The sequence below is a fragment of the Topomyia yanbarensis genome, chromosome 2 (assembly GCF_030247195.1).
Source record: "Topomyia yanbarensis strain Yona2022 chromosome 2, ASM3024719v1, whole genome shotgun sequence".
Taxonomy (NCBI): Eukaryota; Metazoa; Arthropoda; class Insecta; order Diptera; family Culicidae; genus Topomyia; species Topomyia yanbarensis.
Genome location: NC_080671.1, coordinates 450,721,226 through 450,742,747, shown reverse-complemented (window position 1 = coordinate 450,742,747; position 21,522 = coordinate 450,721,226). Strand labels below are relative to the sequence as shown.

General features: G+C 43.5%; 1 protein-coding gene across 2 annotated transcripts in view; it reads left to right on the top strand.

Annotated features, from left to right (window-relative positions):
- Nucleotides 1-21,522, top strand: part of LOC131685781 (calcitonin gene-related peptide type 1 receptor) — a 126,606-nt gene that overhangs the window by 93,244 nt on the left and 11,840 nt on the right. For both annotated transcript variants that reach the window (XM_058969725.1, XM_058969724.1), the window contains exons 7-8: nt 14,562-14,663; nt 15,555-15,673. In XM_058969725.1, coding sequence (XP_058825708.1) covers nt 14,562-14,663; nt 15,555-15,673 — 221 coding nt within the window. The remainder of the gene's footprint in view (nt 1-14,561; nt 14,664-15,554; nt 15,674-21,522) is intronic.

The following is a 21,522-nucleotide window of genomic DNA, read 5'->3' as shown; positions in this document are numbered from 1 at the left end:
TTTTCGATGAAACAATCTCGATAAATAACGCCTATAAGATTTACGTATCCTACAGTCAATAAACTATTCAAACGTGCACGAAAATATATTCTCAGTCGCAGCGCTTGCTTCAGGCGAACCCTGACTAACAACCCACCCACTACCCAATCCGTGGTACTTATGGGAGTCGGGACCTTCCGTTAAGTAAGTACCACATCAACACTTCCTTTCTCATCCCAGGTTACGGTAAAGATGGTCGTGGCCCGCAATGGTGGTTCTCAGGCGAAACTCTCGCTTGGACTGGATCAATTGTTATTCCCAAACAATGCTCCTCAAGTAGTCTGGCTGGAAATGAGAGTCATCAGTCTGCAATCTACGAAGTATACTGTGCTTACGCAATGCAACGCAACGCAACAATTATTAAAACTTCTTTATTAGGAAAAACGTTCCCGAATGCAAAAAATATAGATATATAATGTATCTCATATACTAATGGATTTTTTTGATTTTTGGGATTTTAGTTAATCTATTGGTCTTTAATCGTGATCGCCGCAAACCTCTTAAATAGAAAAGGGTTGCGGTAAAAAGACCATAACTCTACCAATTATGAATATATTTTTATAAATTTATGCATCTGTATTTCATTGAAAAATGTACTACCAAAATATTAGAAGTTTGATGTACAGGGATTCCATGAGAAACCGACTGACCACAAAATATGACCATCGTCGATTCAAACGAAACTTTCAACTTGTGTTCGGTTTATGAACCTAAAGAGAAAAGAAATATTTTAAATGTGATTGTATGATGGAGAACGTATCGGTAAAAAAAAATTCTAGCAATAACTTTTTACATGCTTTTAAATTTAAAATTTTTTTTAAATATATATTCTTAGTCATATTTTAAATCAAAATGTATTTAACAAAAATCTTCCAAAATGCGATAATTTTCGAGATATTTGGAATTTTGTTCCTACAAAAACAGTTAATTCATGTGATTATGTCCTTTTTAAAAGTTATTCGCGTTATCCTATGTCAAAAATCTAATGTTATCGTTTTAAAGACGTAAAAGAAACTTTTTCAGTGTATTTGGATCATGGAGAAGCTTTCAATAAAAAAGTTTTCCTAACAACAACTTTTGACATATTTTTATATTTCATACTATTTGCAGTCAAAAATACAATTTTCTTTTTGTATATGGTTTTGAACGCTATTTTTGATCAAAATGCTAATAGCAAAAATTTTATGAAATGTAGTAGCTCTCGAGATATTTCAAATTTCGTTTTAACAACACAATTCTTTTGTTTTCTTATGACCCTTTCAGAAGTTATTCGCGTTTCTCCATCAACTATAGTAAGTTTTTCAAAAGGCCTGTAACTTTCTCTTTGACATCAAGGTGATGTTGTAAACCATTTGAAAGCTATACCTTCAGTTTACAGGGTACTCTATAGTCGTTCCAGTTCCAGCTCCATAGGGATTAGGATTATGGTACCGGTAATACCGGTACCGAAAATCCTGGAAATCCCGACCCATTTTTGGTACCGTAATACCGGTACTGAAGAAAAGCCAGTATCGGTATTTTCGGTACCATAAATTTTTTTTATGAAAAACTAGCTAATACCCATCGCGCGTTGCTGCGACTTTCAACGAAATAGGAGGAAAACACAATTTGTTCCGAAGCGCCATCTGGCGGGCAGATAATCCCCAACCAATAGCGCACAAACACGCTCCATAACAAATGCCTACTATGTATAAATTTTGACGGCAATCGGTTAAGCCGTTTGGGAGTCCATAAATCATATACATACAAATATTGACTTTTATATATATATATATATATATATATATATATATATATATATATATATATATATATATATATATATATATATATATATATATATATATATATATATATATATATATATATATATATATATATATATATATATATATATATATATATATATATATATATATATATATATATATATATATATATATATATATATATATATATATATATATATATATATATATATATATATATATATATATATATATATATGTATATATATAGATAGATAGATAGATAGATATAGATAGATATAGATATGTTGACTCTCTAGGGGGACCTGTTCCAAAATATCGGTCTGCAAGATGACTTTTAATTATATTAATTACCTTCTATAAGTTGAACATTACTAGCTCCCGTTACACTGAACGGTATGTTTAAATTCCTTTTTTATTTTGTCGAAATTAAATTTTAACGATATTGTTCCAAATTTCAAAATATTGACATCTAGCGTAAGAGACGTAAACATTTGCTGATATTTTTTATTAGCGACATTCTGATTGGTTTCCATCTTTCACTGGGTAATAATACGTAATAAGACTATGGTCTAAGTTATGTCTCTGGTTTGCTCTTAAACCTTTATTTATAAATGAACGAGCAGCGATTTAGCAGCTAACAATTTTAGACTTGGTGAGCTACTCCAAATGGGGCGATTTGTAATTATTGGTGATAGGAAATCTCAGAAAAACTCCATAGTTTACAAGAAAGTAAAGAACCTTGGTATGCAGGTCGAAACCAATTTACAGAAAATCAAGAGAGGAAAAGCGACCAATCTGCTCGGATTTACTGCCATCCTCGCTTTGATTTACTGTTATCAATAGTGTTTCTTACATTTACCATCTGTTGAAGTCGACAAAAGTCGCACCGCTTAGCAGTTATTGATTTCATAGTGGCCTAGATTTCGAAATAAAAGAAGGTGCCGCATACGAAAAATATTTTCTGCTGAAATGAGTCATGCCATTCCGAATCAATTAAAAACAATAAACATGTTTTTTTGATCAGCGCAAATCAATCATCTGAGAATAAGGTCATCAGTTTAAGCATTCAATTTCATTTTGAGCCTTTTTCGAATTTAAAAAAAAATCGAGTACCGGTACTTTACCGGTACTACTGGTACTGAGGGCTTCAGTACCGTAGTACCGGTTCTCGCTAAAAAGGGTCGGTACAGCGAACCCTAAGAGATGTGGTGAACATCAGTTGAGCTTCAAAATAACGGGAATCTTTCCCGCTTCAGTCTCGTTTCAATGTTAATTTGCTCAACGTATATTATTGTACAAAAAAAACCTGTTTTAATCCACCTAGTGGTGCAATTGTGCCTTTCTCATTTTTCCAAACTATGATTTAATGGCTGGTTATTAGACAGGCAACAATTTTGACTTTCTTTTCCGGAACACTACTAAATCAAACGGCAATTGGCTTCACATACCATTTGTCAAATGTGAGCTTTTTCTGAAAACTCTAGTTCACTCACAGGAGTTTTCAAGTTTGTATGGTAAAATATATGAAAAATAGGCAATAGAAACAATAAATTCATTTAAAAATGTCAGCATCACCTTGTGTATCCCATAATCTCCAGATATATAGCTTAAGGTGTAAGGATCAACATTGCCGAAGACTGCAAATTGATCTGATTTTGCAGTAAAAAGATATTTTCATATAAAATTATGCATTGCCTCTCTTTCTCGCACATGCTTAGAATAGATAAATTCAAAAAAAAAAAATCGATTGGTCTTCAAAGTTAAATAACTTTGTCGGGAAAGCTTCAATCAATATGGAACCTTCAACAAAGCTGTTCGTTATAAAATAAGCTACGCGGCCAAAATTTTTGAGGTATGCAGAGTTACTGTGGAATTTTTATTTAATTTTTAGTTTTTATTTCCGATTTTACATATATATTACTATGGAAACTTCAAACCTCTTGTGGGTGAACTAGAGCTATTGGAAAAAGCTCATATTTTGCATATGATTTGAGTATATTTGAATTGGCAGTGTTCCGAAAAACAGTCAAAATTGTTGCCGGTCTACTGATTATGTTCAATATAACATTGTGGAAATGTCTATTTCATTCTTATTACACTTGATGAGCATATATAAGTGCACGACTGTCACGAACCTGATAAGCAATATGTACATGATACACTTGAAACAAACAAAAATATAATATTTATATAGCTTAATCAGCATGAGTTCAATGTTGTCTTCATGTTAACTTCATGGTGGAGAAGGTACGGGATTTAATTAGTAGGAGGGAGAGGATGTGTCGGGAATCATCTAACTTATTTTAGTATACGGGGTGGATGAAGGGGATGCATGTGGGAGTTTGCTCTGAGAGGGTGGGAGGTGACACAAGGGGGGGGGGCGAGTTGAGAGGTAAGAGAAGGAGGGGTAGATGGAGGGTTCAACACCGAGCTTCATATTATACCTTCCATTTGAGACTAGGTTAGTGAAATTTGGTTGCCATCACCGAAGTGGCTTTGGATCTGGAATTTGCCCGGAGCCCCGGGACTTCAGGAATTATCGATAGTGGACAATACATTCCAATAATTTTTGATTCGCTATCAGTAATCTAGGCCTGCGAATCGAAGTAATTTGATGTTCATTTCAATAGATTTTATACCTATGAAGTGTTACGATTGTACCGATTTATATGAGAAATTCCTATGAGACCGCAATAACCAACCTGTAACTCCGGAACTAAATGTCAGAACTGAATGAAATTCAATAGCAGTCAATGGGAGTATTGTATCTTTCATTTGAAATCTAGTTTGTAAACATCGGTTAAGGGTTTGCTGGAAAATAGGTGTGACACTAGTTCGGGAACTTAGCGAGTTCCCAGGGGGCATCAAGATTCGTCATAGGTGACCAATGTGGTCAAAACTACTTTAATTGGTCATTAGTGATCTAGACCCGCAAATCCAAGTAATGTTGAACGTATTTGAATATGTATTACATCATTTGGACATAAAAGGGTTACCAGTTATGGGGATTTTTAGAGTGACCACACTCTTTAACCCGTAACTCCGGAACCGAAAGTCCGATCAACTAAAAATTCAATAGCGTCTTATGGGAGCGTTATACCGTTCATTTGAGTTTGTGCAAATCGGTTCAGCCATCTCTGAGAAAATTGAGTGACAGTATTTGACACACACACATACATACACACATTTATACATATAGGGGGCAGCAAGAACAGGAGTCTAGGGGCCTAACGAACCCCCCCCCCACGGCCCTACTGCGAGTTGGGGAGTTTTGCTAGGATATGGTGGGGCTAAGATTGGGCTCTTCTAAACCTCTAAAAAAAGCCATAACTCCGAAAGCAGCTCCGACGAAGCGAGTCTGTGCCGCTTCTGCTAAGATCCTAAGATTCCAATAATCTAAGATCTAGGCAATAAAAGCACTCTAGCCCAACCGGAGTGCCAACCGGCACATCAGGATCGACGCCAGTAACATCCTGATTATGGTATACTGGCCATGGCGAACGTCAACGGACAGGACATGGATGACGAATAGGATGGCGACTTTGGGCTGACAGGCGTGCTGTGCTACTCCCTGAGTAAGGAAGGATGACACCGACTTGAAATGGCAAATAGGCTAACAGCATGGCTGCCTCCGTCCCAACAAAACCCTGGCAGGTCTCCGGGTACGTTCGAAACTCGCCATCATTTGGTTGGTGGTACTAGGTTCGGTTGAAGCATTCCCGATTTACGCCGATCCGGCTCTGAACATTGCTCCCCATGAAGGATAGTGTCAACCCTTGCATGACCTCACTGTTGCTTTTTGGCAGCATAGATAATCATGGGATCGCGAGAGGCGACTATGTGCAGCGAGTGGTGATAGCGGCCCGGAGTTGGGACCCAATAAAATGGAGAAAAAACAAGCAACCGATATAAATGGAGCAGGCACGGTGAATCCGTTTGCCAGAGGTGGGTTGGTGAGGTCACCACCACCAATAGTAGCTGAAGTCATTCAGCAAGAGCAGGAGGAGGGGAAGCCGAAGCAACAGCAACAGCAGCAACAAAAACAGCCGGAGCAGAGCGGAATGAGCTACACCCCACAAACGCCAAAGGTAGTGGTAGCGAGGCACTTGGTGGAGGAGCTCCACAAGTTCGTGGACACGAGAAACAATGTCCACAAAGACATTAAGGAGATGGTCATCAAAATCCGGAAGGCGCTACTGTCTGCCGTGAAAGAGTACGATACGGCAACGCAGAGGGCAGATTCAGCTGAGCGAGCATCGGCGTCCGCTAAGTCCACTATCCTCCTAGCCCCTCCGAAACAGGGCAAGGAGAGGCAGATTGGAGTGAAGAACACGCCAGTTCCCATAACTCCAAAGAGGACAAGATCCTCGCCAGAAGACGAAAGACCAGGCGGGTCAAAGAGGCAGACGCTCGAGGACGCTGTTGCTGCCGAAGGAAAGGACGCCACCTTACAGATGATGAATGAAAACTGGAGTACCGTTGTAGGTCGGAAGGAGAAACGCGGGAAACAGCAAAAAAAGAAGTAGGAGCGAAAAGGGGAGCAGAAAACGAAACCAGAACCCTGGGCTCGTCAGAAGACGCCTAAGGGAGAAGCCGTGCTCGTCAAAGCAAATGACGAGACTACGTACGCAGCACTGCTCAAAAAGGTCAGAGAGGACCCGGAGCTGAAAGATTTGGGGGAAAACGTGTTAAGAGTCAGGTGTACCCAAAAAAATGAGATGCTCCTCGAGCTTAAGAAGAATACTACGACTAGTAGCTCTGCCTTGCAGGAGACTATAACTCAATCAGGAAAGGCAGAAGTTAAAGCCTTAAGCCCGGAGATGGTAATTGTGTGCAAGGACCTCGACAAAATAACGACGGAAGACGAGCTGAGAGGTGCTATGAAGCAGCAGTGCAAACTGGGCGAGGTGCACATGACGATCCGGTTAAGGAAAGGATACGGAGGAACGCAGACAGCGATGATTCGTTTACCGGTAACCGCTGCAGACAAGGCGCTGGAGGTAGGTAAAGTTACAGTTGGATGGTCGAGATACCTACTGGGAGCCGCCCCACGAGTAAATAAACAAGCGGAGAAATGCTTCAAATGTTTAGGCTTTGGACATTTAGCAGGGGCTTGGAAAGGCCCGGACAGATCCGGGATGTGCTGGAAATGCGGAGAGACGGGCCATCTTGCGAGAGACTGCACGCAGAGGCCGAAGTGCTTACTTTACACCCCAGCGGAAGGAAACGACCATCAGACGGGTGGCTTTAAATGTCCAGCCTACAAGAAGGCGACTGCAGGCCAACGGTGATGGAGGTGACCCAGATAAACCTGAATCACTGTGATACCGCACAGCAACTGTTGTGGCAGTCTACGACAGAAACTATGTGCGATGTCGCTTTGATCGCAGAGCCTTATCAAGTCCCCCCTAATAACGGTAACTGGGTGGCGGATAGATCAGGAACCGCTGTGATACAAGTAATGGGAAGATTCCCCATCCATGAAGTGGTAGAACGTTCATACAAGGGTTTCGTGATAGCCAAAATCAACGGCATCTTCGTATGTAGCTGCTACGCTCCCCCAAGGTGGACAGTAGAGCAGTTCAGCCTAATGCTGGAGCAGTTAACCGAGCAGTTGATCGATCGGAAGCCGGTAGTCATTGATGGTGACTTCAACGCCTGGGCTGTGGAATGGGGCAGTAGAGTAACCAACACAAGAGGGTGTATCCTGCAGGAAGCTCTAGCGAAGTTAGACGTACGATTGTGCAATGAAGGCTCTGTTAGCACATTTCGGAGAGATGGGAGGGAGTCTATCATCGACGTCACATTCTGTAGTTTCTCATTGACGGCGAACATGAATTGGAGAGTATGCGAAACGTATACGCATAGTGACCACCAGGAGATTCGCTACCGTATCGGTCAACTGAACCCCGCGGCAGTACAGAGAAGGGTGACAGGCGAACGAAAGTGGAAGACGAAAGCCTTCAACAAAGACCTCTTTGTTGAGGCACTTCGGCCGAACGGCGGGACCGAGAACGTGGATGCGGCTGACCTAACAAGAAGGATTGTGGCGGCTTGTGACGCTACAATGCCGCGAAAACTGAAACCACGCAACAAACGGCGTCCAGCTTACTGGTGGAACAAGACGCTTAGTACGTTACGCGCTGCTTGTCTCAGAGCCAGAAGGTGGGCCAAAAGAGCAAGGTCGGAACCAGATAGAGAATAGCGTAAGGCAGCGTTTCGGGAAGCTAGGGCCGCTTTAAAACGGGAGATCAGACTTAGCAAGTCAGAGTGTCACAAGGAGCTATGCCGAGAAGTAGACGCCAATCCCTGGGGTGACGCATACCGAGTCGTGATGGCGAAAATGAAGGGTCCGACGACGCCAGCCGAAATGTGTCCGAGCAAGCTGAAGATAATCGTCGAGCGTCTTTTCCCGAAGCACGATCCAACTATATGGCCACCGACACCGTACGGCGAAGAAGAAGGAACAAGCACGGATCGGCAAGTGACTAACGACGAGCTAGCAGAAGCATCGAAGCGCCTAAATTCAAAGAAAGCCCCTGGTCCGGATGGAATACCAAACGTGGTACTGAAAGCTGCGATCCTGGCATATCCGGACATGTTCAGGATAGTGATGCAGAAGTGCCTAAATGAAGGCAACTTCCGCGAAATGTGGAAGGTCCAGAAGCTGGTGTTGCTGCCGAAGCCAGGGAAGCCAACTTGTGATCCAACCTCGTACAACCCTGCTATGCCTGCTGGATACACTCGGAAAACTCCTGGAAAGGATAATTCTTAACAGGTTGACGACATTCACGGAAGGTGAGCGCGGACTGTCCAAGATGCAGTTCGGTTTCCGCAAAGGAGCATCGACAGTGGATGCAATTCGGATAGTGCTCGAGAGTGCTGAGAAGTCATCTAAACAGAAGCGAAGAGGAGATCGATACTGCGCTGTGGTCAAGATAGATGTGAAGAACGCGTTCAACAGTGCCAGCTGGGAAGCCATCGCTGCAGCGCTGCATAGAATGAGGGTTCCCGACTATCTATGCCAGATCCTGAAGAGCTACTTTCAGAGCAGAGTGCTGCTGTACGAGACGAGCGAAGGACAGAAGTCATTGCGTGTCACAGCGGGCGTTCCTCAGGGCTCCATTTTCGGTCCAACCCTTTGGAACTGGATGTACGATGGGGTCTTAACGCTGCAGCTGCCTAGGAAAGTGAAAATCGTAGGTTTCGCGGACGACGTGTCACTAACAGTGATGTGTGAGACACTTGAAGAAGTGGAGGTGTCGGTGATGGAGATAATAGACGCGATCGAGAGCTGGATGAACGGGGTAAAGCTGAAAATAGCTCACCACAAGACGGAGGTGTTGTTGGTCAGTAACTGCAGATCGGTTCAACGGATGCAGATCGACGTCGGAGGGCACGTGATTGCATCGAAACGTGCATTGAAGCAATTGGTAGTTATAATCGATGACTGGTTGAGCTTCAACAATCACGTTGATTACGCCTGTGAAAAGTCGGCGAAGGCAACGAACGCAATAGCGAGAATCATGCCAAACGTCGGCGGTCCGAGAAGCAGCACGAGACGTCTGCTATCTACTGTTTCGTCATCGATACTCCGATATGGGGCTCCTGCCTGGAGGGCTGCGCTGAAAACCAAGCGGAACCGTGAAAAGCTAAACAGGACATTCCGACTGATGGCCGTACGAGTCGCGAGTGCCTACAGAACAATATCGTCGGAGGCAGTATTCGTTATCGCCGGGATGATCCCCATCTGCATTACCCTGGCGGAGGACGTGGAATGCTATCAGCGGAGAAATGCACGTAACGCTAGGAGACTGGTTCGAGCGGACTCGTTGGCTAAATGGCAACAGGAGTGGGACAATGCGGAGAAAGGAAGGTGGACCCACCGACTCATCCCAAATGTATCGGCCTGGGTACATAGGAAGCATGGAGAGGTGAACTTCCATTTGACGCAGTTTTTGTCCGGGCACGGATGCTTCCGGAAGTACCTGCATCGGTTTGGGCATGCTTCGTTACCCCTTTGCCCGGAGTGTGCGACTGTGCAGGAGACACCGGAACACGTGGTCTTCGAATGCCCTAGATTCGAAGAAGTTCGTAGGGGTATACCTGGTATGACAGTGGACAATATCGTCGAAGAGATGTGCCGTGACGAACATACTTGGGACGCTGTCATCAGAGTGGTCTCGAGCATACTCTCCGAGCTGCAGAGGAAGTGGCGAAGAGACCAACAAGAAGCCGCAAATCGGGTTTCGAGAGAAATTCCGCCGCCGGGGAACTCTCCAACTGTGTAGACTAGGTCCACCACTGGGGATCAGTTGAGTAGTACGTGACGTAGCACCGAGTTGGGTCGTCGGGGCGCCTGGGAACCGGACGTCAAGCTTCACCGGAATCGCTGAACCGACCTCGACATCCTACCGGGTAGCTCGTGAGTAGGCAAGATCCACCGCCGGGGATTAGACCGCGTCGCAGAGCTAGCAGTGGGTCGTTGGGGCGCTGGTGAACCGGAAGCTACGCTCCAACCGGAATCGCCGGATAGACCTCAGCACCTACTGTATGGCCCGTTGAGTAGGCTAGATCCACCGCCGGGGACTAGAGCGAGTAGATCGGGACGACGCGGAGAGCTAAATGGCTCACAGAAACGAACATCGGAATCAGGAGAAATCTACCGCTCAGTTGCAGGAGAACAGGCTAAATCCATTGTTGGGGACTAGACCGAGTAGTTCGCGAACAAATGAGGGCGGGAGCTGAATGGCTCATCGGGAAAGTAGACCGAAATGGAACGAGAGGAAGTCAAAGGGCGCAAGAAATTGTGGAGCTAAAACAAAAGAAGAATCGGTATCGGGAGAGCCTCCTTCGCCGGGGAACTCTCCGTCGGCGTAGCTAGATCCATCGTCGGGGACTAGACTGAGTAGACCGCGACGAAATACCACCAGTCGCAGGTCGCCCGGGCATCAGCGAACCGGACGCCCTGATCCACCGGAATCGCTGAACTGACCTCGACATCTGGTTGGTTGGCTCGGTTTCGGGAGAACTTCTCTAGCCGGGGAATTCTCCGTCGGAGCAGGCTAGGTCCATCGTCGGGGACTAGACCGAGTAGTTCGCGAACAAGTCTGGTGCTCAATGAGTAAACGGCGCTGAATGGGATGCAGATCTTGCCAGTCTGTGTGGATGGTAGAGAATTGGTGGTGTGTAGAGGAATGGGGCCGTAACCCTGCGGAAGAAACGAACTAGTAAGTAGTTGAATTAGAGTGTGTGCTATGCACATAAAAACCCCTCCCCGAAGTAATGCCGTAAGGTAGTGCCGGGGAGGAATCAGGTTCTGAGCAAGAGCAGTGGTTTTTTAGCGGGTCGGGTGATGGCAGCCCAAACCCGTTCCCTGAGACATTGGGATTTTTGTACATTTTCCCTCAGGTCCTAGGGTTTTCCTGAAATTTTTTTTACTGCTCTCTAAAAAAAACATACATGCACAGACATTTTGCGATTTCGACGAACTGAATCGAATGAGACATGACACTCGGCCCTCCGGGCCTCGGTTGGAAAATCTACCAGAAGACTTTTTACTTTGGCATGAATGAAAACTTAATGATGTGGGGAATTTGTTTTGCAAAACAAAAAGCATTTCTTTTTTATTTTATTAACAGATTAAGGCCGAAGTGGCCTGTGCCGTATACAAAAGATTCCTCCATTCCACTCGGTCCATGGCCGCGCGTCGCCAGCCACGCAGTCTGCGAAGGGTCCGCAAATCGTCTTCCACCTGGTCGATCCATCGTGCTCGCTGTGCGCCACGTCTTCTTGTACCGGTCGGATTGCAATTGAGAACCGTTTTCACCGGGCTATTGTCCGACATTCTGGCTACGTGCCCGGCCCACCGTAGTCGTCCGATTTTCGCGGTATGACAGATGGGCGGCTCCCCCAACAGCTGATGCAACTCATGGTTCATTCGCCGTCTCCATGTGCCGTCTTCAATCTGCACTCCACCGTAGATGGTACGCAGCACTTTCCGTTCGAAGATACCAAGTGCGCGTTGGTCCTCCACGAGCATGGTCCAGGTCTCGTGCCCGTAGAGAACTACCGGTCTAATCAGCGTCTTGTAGATGGTCAACTTCGTACGACGGCGAACTCTGTTCGACCGAAGTGTCTTGCGGAGGCCAAAGTAAGCGCGATTTCCTGCCACGATGCGTCTACGAATCTCTCTGCTGGTATCATTGTCGGCGGTCACCAGTGAGCCCAAGTACACGAACTCTTCAACCACCTCGATTTCGTCGCCACCGATGCAAACTCGAAGCGGGCGGTTCTCATTCTCTTCTCGTGAACCTCTTCCTATCATGTACTTTGTCTTCGACGTGTTGATGGCAAGTCCGACGCGCTTGGCTTCTCTTTTCAGTCTGATGTAGGCTTCCTCCATCTTCTCAAAGTTTCGTGCAATAATATCAACGTCATCGGCGAAGCCAAGTAGCTGAACGGACTTTGTGAAAATCGTACCACTCGTGTCGAACCCTGCTCTTCTTATTACACCTTCCAGCGCGATGTTGAATAACAGACACGAGAGACCATCACCTTGCCGTAACCCTCTGCGTGATTCGAAGGGACTCGAGAGCGTCCCTGAGACACGTACTACGCACATCACCCGATCCATCGTCGCCTTCACTAATCGCGTCAGTTTGTCCGGGAATCCGTACTCGTGCATAATCTGCCATAGCTGATCTCGATCGATAGTGTCGTATGCGGCTTTGAAGTCGATGAACAAATGATGTGTGGGCACATTGTACTCGCGGCATTTCTGCAGTACTTCACGAAGAGCGAACACCTGGTCCGTGGTAGATCGTTCGCTCATGAAACCCGCCTGGTACTGTCCCACGAACTCTCTTGCAATTAGTGATAGTCGACGGCATAGTATTTGGGAGAGTACCTTGTAGGCGGCGTTCAGCAGGGTGATTGCTCGGTAATTACAGCAATCCAGCTTGTCGCCCTTTTTGTAGATAGGACACACGACACCTTCCATCCACTCCTCCGGTAAAATCTCCTGCTCCCAAATCTTGGTAATCACCCAGTGCAGCGCTTTAGCCAGTGGCTCGCCACCGTGTTTTAGTAGCTCGCTTGGTATTTGGTCAACCCCAGCGGCTTTATTATTTTTGAGCCGGCTAATCTCCTGGATTTCTTGGAGATCCGGAGCCGGTAGTGTAATGTCTTCCGCGCGTGCTCCCAGGTGCGTTACCGTGCCATCCTCGTCGTCTGCTGCATCGCCGTTCAGGTGTTCTTCGTAGTGCTGCCGCCACCTCTGGATCACCTCACACCGTGAGAAGATTCCCGTTTGTATCTCTGCACATGTCGGCCTGTGGTACGTGGCCCCTGCGCGAGCGGTTCAACTTCTCGTAGAATTTCCGTGTGTCTTTAGCGCGGTACAGCTGCTCCATCGCTTCGCGATCTCGGTCTTCCTGCTGGCGCTTTTTGGTCCGGAGAACCGAGTTCTGCCTGTTCCGTGCCTGTTTATATCGCGCCTCGTTCGCCCTCGTGCGGTGTTGCAGCATTCTCGCCCATGCTGCATTCTTCTCTTCGACATTTCTATTCCTCAACTAAAATCTCTCCATGGTAATAGGGTCTTAGAAAACGCGCGGTGACCCCAAAAAATTTCGAAAACAATTTAACGAAATATTACTGAAGCCATGACCCTTAATGCATAGTTAGAGTCCTACACTGCTAATTAAGCAGTCTGTTGATAATAATAATGGTTGGTGATTAGTTTTGTTCCAGACGTATGAAATTTTGCCAAAAATCTTTTCGCCTAAATCACACAGAACGAGATATGCTACCTTCAGTTATCGCAATTTCGCATTAACAAGCAAAGTTCTAAGATAGACGAGCAGTGCTTTCCTATTCTCGTCATCGTGGAAAAAGTTTTCCATCCGAACTGTATTTTCTGCTTGAATAAAATCACAAGATTGTCTGTCGGAGGGGAATACTTTCTTAAAATTACATTACATCGTATGGATGCAGTCTATCCGGATAAATGTGTCAACGAATGTCTTGAATTTTCCGCATGAACGCAAAACTGTTATTCTTTATCCCGCACTCTGATTCAGACGGTGGAAGAAAACTGCCATCAATTGGGAAAGTTTTAAGATACCAAAGCAGTGCCAAATGATTTTACTAATGGGAAATAGTTTATTTTACTTATTTCGCTTATAGCGTGGGTGCTTGTCTCACTCAGCTGTTTTTTTTTCTCTTCTCCTCTGTTGATTCCATTTCATAGAAGTGACGCAAACCTTTCTGCCAAAGCAAGTTCCCTACAATTAAGAAAGTGTGGCACGTTACACAATGCGTTTGATAATGAAATAAAATGTACAATTAATTGTTGATGGTCCGGGGCAGGGTTGCATGCAGCAATATATCTTCGGAAACGTGGCGGATGGATACCGAGACATGCTCTTGTTCGACTAATTAACGTCCTGGCTCGACTTGATGGCTTTGCCCTGCTAGAACTGTGATAATGGCCCTGAATGGCAGCCTCCGGTGTCTGTTGGCATTTAACAAGGGACGAGTGTTTGTTTCAAGATCGTTGCCATGGTTGGAGCTACTATGAAAGTTGAAGTAAATTTGTGGGATGGTTAAGACCGCTAATTGAGTTTATATATAGATCATCTAGTTTTTCATTGTAAGAGTACGAGTAAAGCTAAATCAATATCGATTATATTAGTCAGTTTGGTAACGACTTATCTTATTGTTCGTTGTTTTTTTATAATTTCGTTACAGGGTTTGTGCATTGGATTGCACATTCTGTTAAACTACCTGATGCTGGTGAACTATTTTTGGATGTTCTGCGAAGGTCTTCATCTACATTTGGTGCTTGTAATTGTAAGTAAATCATTCGTGTTGCTTTTACATTTCTATTTTTGCTATTCATTAAGTATCACGCGACTCCATCACATTGGACACAATTGTGGAGACGTTTGGTTCTTTACTCGTTTATAAGATATTGCTAAAATCTGCTGGGTATGAAACTACACGGTCAAAAATTTGGATTAGATGCAAATCTCGTATTCCAATTTTTCAGTTTTTCAGTTTCAAAATCCCAATCCCAAAGCCTCGAAGCCCAACATCTCGCGTTTATTGTAAACTATTTTGAAAACAGTTATTAATCCACCTTCGCCTGTAAGGTGAGAGTTATTGATTACACCACAAATCACTTTGACTGCGCGGGGAACCACGCACACATGGTCTTAGGTTTAATTGACATTAGCTTGCTCATTGCCAGCCGTCCTAGCATCAATAAACGTTCTTCAATCATCGACACCGGTTGGATGGCTGGGTGGTAGTGAAGTTATCGAGTCTGCCGGTGTTCGGCTTCTGATAACGCGGTGATTGGAAAATGAGGTCATTTCCTTCTTCGCCGACGAAACTAATCATCCTCGTCGATGGTCGCTTTTAAGAGGGAAGTAACCGCAAAAGAGATTGTTGGCCGGATGTTCACCGGTTGGGAAGGTAAGAAAAAAGCTTTTTTGCATTAACAGGATGACTAAGTTGATGCTTGACTCGGATATTGTGTGTGTGTCGTTCTACTTTGGCTGCACTTGTTTAGCTTCCCATGGGACGGAAGTAATTATGAAAGAGATTGAGTTGTCAAAAACTTGTTTGAAACACTACATACAATTTTAGTTCCATATAATATGAATAAATAATATTTTTTCAACCACAACTTTTCACTGGCTTCGACTAAGTTTAATTCGTTTTAATATTTCTCATTAGGTCTTTATCAAAGATGCAATTGCAATGCGTTGGTTTCTAGTCGTCGGATGGATTGTCCCGATTTTGCTGGTTTCAGTGTACGTAACCATAAGGAAGGGTTACACGTCGGACACCGAACAGTAAGTATCCATTTTCTTTTTTTTTCGCAAAGGTGCGAGATTATTTGACGTAGGATTTGATTCAGAGTGACGTGAGCGTCGGGGAATTTCAGCGTGGCAACCAGGATTTGTCACTTGACCTTGACGTAGTGCTAACCCACATAGCTTGGTACTTTTGTGGAAAATGAACAAATAATTGCATAAAGCACATTATTGTTTCTACATTCCAATGCGGTTGAAGGGATAGTACAGCCATCCTACTGATAACAAGAATCTTTTCTGATCAGGAGTCAAACATTAGAAGCATGACCCACGTGACCAGCTCTATACTTCTATGCCAAGCTGCTTAGCATTTAGTTTATGATTTGCTCTCGTTTGATGTGGTCGAATTTACTTTTGTCCATGCAACAGTGCCCGACCTCAATACACACAATAAAAGCTACATCGTTTAATTTGATTTATCTTGCTAGAACTTAAACTTCACATCAAAAACGACATGTAAATCAATATGAATGTAAATATAAAAAGATTGAATGAAAAATATGATTGAAAGTTACGTTAAAATCAATGCACTCAATTGGAGCATCAAAAAGCATACTATTTTACACTTTCAATCGTGTAATATTACATGTCATTCATTTTACAGCAATATTCAAATAAAAATACAATGAAGTGCATTGGTTTTCTGTTTAAAGAAACTGTAATTTTCAATCTACGAGTAAAATTATAGTACAATTCGTTGAAGAAAGCATGATTAGTTGTGTGGATTTGTGGTGGAACTTAATTTTACATTTATATTCATGCTCCAAATATGTGCATGAAAATAAACTTAAAATTACTTATAATACGAATACGATTAAATTTCTGAAAGCTAGGTATAACACTAGTTTTTAGGCAACGATACTCTACGATTTTTGAATTTGGGCAGTACAGTGTTACTGATATGATACATGAACACAGTCAACTTCGAAATCTGTGAAAAATCACACTTTCTTTTCAAGTAAAAATTCCACTCAATCTTGCAACCTTTAAAATAAATCGATAGTGAGTTGATACTAAGCGGGTGAATCTTCTTGAGATTATTTCATAAGCGATATTCATGTTTCTTGTTGCCAGTGCGGGTATAACGATTCGTTATTATATTATCTCTTTGTATACGAATTGTTGTAGTTATAGCTTCGATGTTAGGTTTCGTCAATCGACTAACAGAAATTTAGAAAGTGATTAAGCTATCTTTATATTTAAAATAAATAACAATCTTTCAAATTAATTAATTGACGTATCTATCAAGCAAAAGAACAAATATTGAACACCTCCTTTGCTACGTAAAGTTTATTTAAACATCAATATTACTCGAGGCTATAAATATAAGCAGTACAATTCGTTACAAGACCAGCGTCTAGTCAAGTCTATCTAGTCTAGTCGAATCTAGTCTATTCGTATTTTAGAGCAGAAAAAACTTTCAAAAAACGGGTTTGGGCCACCACCCAACTCGCTAAAACAAATCTGCACAGAACGTAATTCCTCCTTGGCACTACCTTACGGTGCATTATTTCGGGGAGGGTTTTTATGTGCAAAGCACTCACTCTAATCCACTTACTTAGTAGCTAGTTCCTTCAGTAGGGTTACAGCACCACTATTCGACACTAAAGCTACCAGTGGGTCGAGACTTACTGGTCTGCCCCTACGAAGACAATCTGGGCGGTAAACTTCAGATTGTCTAGTTTACCGAGCCATTCGGCTTCCCTGTGCTGTTCAGCACCGCAACACCCTTCTCGTACTATTCAGCACCACTTATTCGTTAAGCTCCCGACTTGTTAGCAAACTACTCGGTCTAGTCCCCGACGATGTACCTAGACTGCACCGACGGAGAGTTCCTACACGAGAGAAATTCTCCCGAAACCGAGCCAACCAGCAAGGTGATGAGATCAGTTCGGCGATTCCGGTAAAGTCCCGGTTCCCCGACGACCCGCGACTGGTGATGTCTCGTCGTGGTCTACTCAATCCAGACCCCGGCGGTGAATCTAGCTTACGCCGACGGAGAGTTTCCCGGTGAAAGAAGTTCCCCTGATATCGATTCTTCTTTTGGTTTTCGCTATATTTCTCTCGGGCCAACCGGTAAGATGCCCTCCGGTGCTCTGTTACAGTCTACTCGATTAGTCGCCGGCGGTAATTGCTCTCCCGAAACCGGTGTTCGCCGTTCATCATGCAATTTCTGCTATACGGTGGTCATGATCTGCGTCACCACTCTTTCGATCGCTTTCCACGTGTTTACGCCGTTTGTAATTCTGTAGACGACATTATCCGGGCTGATGCCTGGTCCTCCCGTTTCGAGCATCTCCCTGCGCGTCGCGTCGAATCTCAAACATTCGAAGACCACATGCTCCGGTGTCTCCTCAACGTTTTCACACTCCGGGCACAAGGGGTGATGCTGCGTGCCCGAACCGATGAAGATGCTTCCTGTAGCAGACGTAGCCTGACAGGAGCTGTTTCAGGTGGAAGTTCATTTCCCGTGCTTTTTATAGACCCACGTAGGTTTGGGATGAGTTAGTTGGTCAATCTTCCCTTCTTCGTATTGACCCATTCCTGCTCCCACCTCCCCATAGAATCAAGTCTCACCATCTTCCTCACGTTTCTAGTATTTGTTAGATTGTAGCAATCGATATCCCCCGTCAGAGTGATGCGGTTTGGGATAATCCCATCGATAACACATACTGCCTCCAACAATATTGTTCTGTAAGCGCTCGAGACCCGCACGTTTATCAGACGGAATGTCGTGTTCAGTTTTTCGAAGTTCCGATTGGTTTTCAGAGCCACACCCTTGGTAGGAACCATATATCGCAGTTTCGATGACGAAACATTAGATAGCAGACGTTTCGTGCTGCTTCTCGGCTCGCCGATGCATGGCATGATCCTAGCTATTGCGTTCGTTGCCTTCGCCAACTTTTCGCAGGCGTAGCCGACGTGGTTGTTGAAGCTGAACCGGTCGTAGATAATTGTGGGATAGTTGAATACCTTCTTTGATTTATTTAGAAGCGCAGCGGCAATGAATCAATAAAACAATTGAATACTTTACGCTGATGTCACAAAATAATTCGATTGTTCATTTTTGACAGCTCACTTGTTCTGTTTACATTGACTTAGAAAAATTCTTTGCGATTTGCTTCGAGCGAATCTAGTTGCCACAATTTTTTTTAAATACATGTAAACAGTACTAGTGAACTCTCAAGAAAGGTGAGGTTAACTGTATCAGTAAAGAACCTAATGGCGTTGTCGTTGCCTGGTGCTACACCGGTGTAGTGCAAAAAAAGAGATAGACTCATTACACCCAAGTTTGAATGAGTGTAGCACCGACTACACCGGTGTAGTGGAAAGTCAAAAACGAAAACGCCATAACACAACCTATGAGGATTTCACAGCCTACTTGTCTGTAGACTAGAGTGGTCCCAGGCTTTAAGGTTCAAGTTACCTTTTTTAAGCATGTGTTAGAATTGAACGCTTGGTAGTGTGCGTAGGAAAATTTGTGTTCAGCTTTGCCACCGGATTATCCATATAAACCTTTTTAAAACTCTAAAAGAAGAATATCAGTCGATTTATTAGATCATCACGATTCAATTCATGCAAAATACCTGCTGGAAAAACCATTGGCTTAGCTGGATGGTGCTTTTGAAAAAGTGGCTGTGGTTTTTTCATTGCGCAGTTGTGTTGCGTACCCCCGCTCGGTGTGGTAGTGTGACAAAAAATCACAGCCACTTTTTCAAAAGCACCATCCAGCTAAACCGATGGTTTTTCCAGCAGGTATTTTGCATGAATTGAATCCTGATGATCTAATAAATCGACTGATATTCTTCTTTTAGAGTTTTGAAAAGGTTTAAATAGATAATCTGGTGGCAAAGCTGAACACAATTTTTCTTACGCATACTACCAAGCCTTGAGGTAACTTGAGCCTTAAGCAAGTATGATCGTCCAGGCACATCAACGATTGCTTAAGATACTATTGCGCAGAGTGATGTTGACAAAGATTGGAATAATACTCTAGAACATGTTAGTCGTGTTGTTGGGCCCTCTTTGATTATCAGGTGGGATCACATCAAACCATTTCCCATAGCATCAAATAAGCTGTGGGAATCCTGGAATAAGTATATGTAGGGTGACCATAGGTCCTGGTTTTCCAGGACATGTCCTTGTTTTTCATTGACTGTCCTGGTGTCCTGGGAAGTCGAGGAAAATGCTTGATTTGTCCTGGTTTTTCTCCTGTAAGTTTAATTTGTTTCTATTTATTGAGTCTTCGCCTTATTCACTCTGCTCTAGATCGAGTTACGATTATTGTGATGCACCTACTACTTCCCAATGAACTGCCAGCATCACCGATAATAAAGTACATCACAAAGATACGGATACATGATCGTCGCCTGTAAGTGGTTATCGTGAAAACTCATACAACATCAACAGCGAGGATAGCATGAACGAAAACGATAAACCGAGAGAAAGCAGACTAAGTGATCCGCAAGCAACAACAGGCAATGCAGTTAACGGATCTCCAACAAGAAATAAAATCTTTACGCAAAGTAACAAATCTCGTACACAACATCCGTTGAATATACAATAAAATTTGTTTTATTTATTTTTATATACACATGGTTAATATTAAAAGATCCACGGCTCAGGTAAGGTAATACATTGAACCGGGTCAAATAAATGAAATAAAAAATACCTAGAAGACGACTAACATGTCTTTGCGCCTGGACGCTGAACACCGACTAACCTGCCGAGTCTAGCATCCTATATAACAGGGAGTATGGAATGTCGCGCTCCGCAGGTTTCATAAAACAATCGATAAAATGGAGAAATTCGGAAACAATGGTAGATTTTGCAGCTGTTTCGATCCTAGCTCTCAAATCGAGAGATAATGGTTGTCATTGGAGAGTGCCATGTATAGCGCAGTGAAGGTACTTGAGACCGTTGATGTTTCTGCTTTACGTCAATGGCGATCGATCGATCGAATTCCGACGAAAGACTTCTGACAGAGCTCTTCCTCTTAGACCCCCAGAACTTTTTTTCTACCGAAGCTTTGCCTGCCATACCCCTGGAACTTTTAACTGCCGAAAACATGTGGAGAAGGTAACGGGTGAGGCAGTACCTTTTCGATTGTCCTGGTTTTTTACTCGCCAGATAAGTATATGAAAAACTTTTAGATAGCGGCTTCGCTAGGAAATGCTCACGATCTAGTTAAAAGTTCGCAGTTATTGTTTTTGACGATGGGAGACCAACTTCAAGGCATTGTCCGAGCCTCTAAGTTACGCCCGAAACTAAGTGAGCTAAACTGCTACACGATATTCGTAAAGAACGTCCACAACTACCTAAAATCTTTGACGGACACATCTGCTGAACATGCGGCGTTCTCCAATATGAAGCAGGAATCTGAGGAATCAGCCGTCTCATTCCATGCCAGATTAATGGAAAAAGTTAGGTTGTCCGGTTGTAGCATGGCGGACCAAGAACGTTTTTTGAGAGCACATTTATTGAAAGGACTTATGTACAAGGATCTAACGAAAGCAGCAAGGCCTTACGGTTATGAGATTAATTTATTTTACAGTCTGCTACTAGAGAGGAAGCCTACGCAGCCGAAAACTTGGCGAAAATGACACCAGCAAACCGTAAGTCAGAGGTATTTGTGATCCGACGAAGTGATTGGCAGAGGTCGGCTCGAGACCACCGAAAGCGTGTAGGGGAATTATGGTTAAAACCGACACCTTAAGCTTAACACTTTTTCTAAGTTGCCACAAAACCAATAAAATTATAATTTTTATGCAGAATTCTTCTTCAGAAAATTCTTAACAAGACTTAATTTTTTCAGCGCTTCAAAAAAT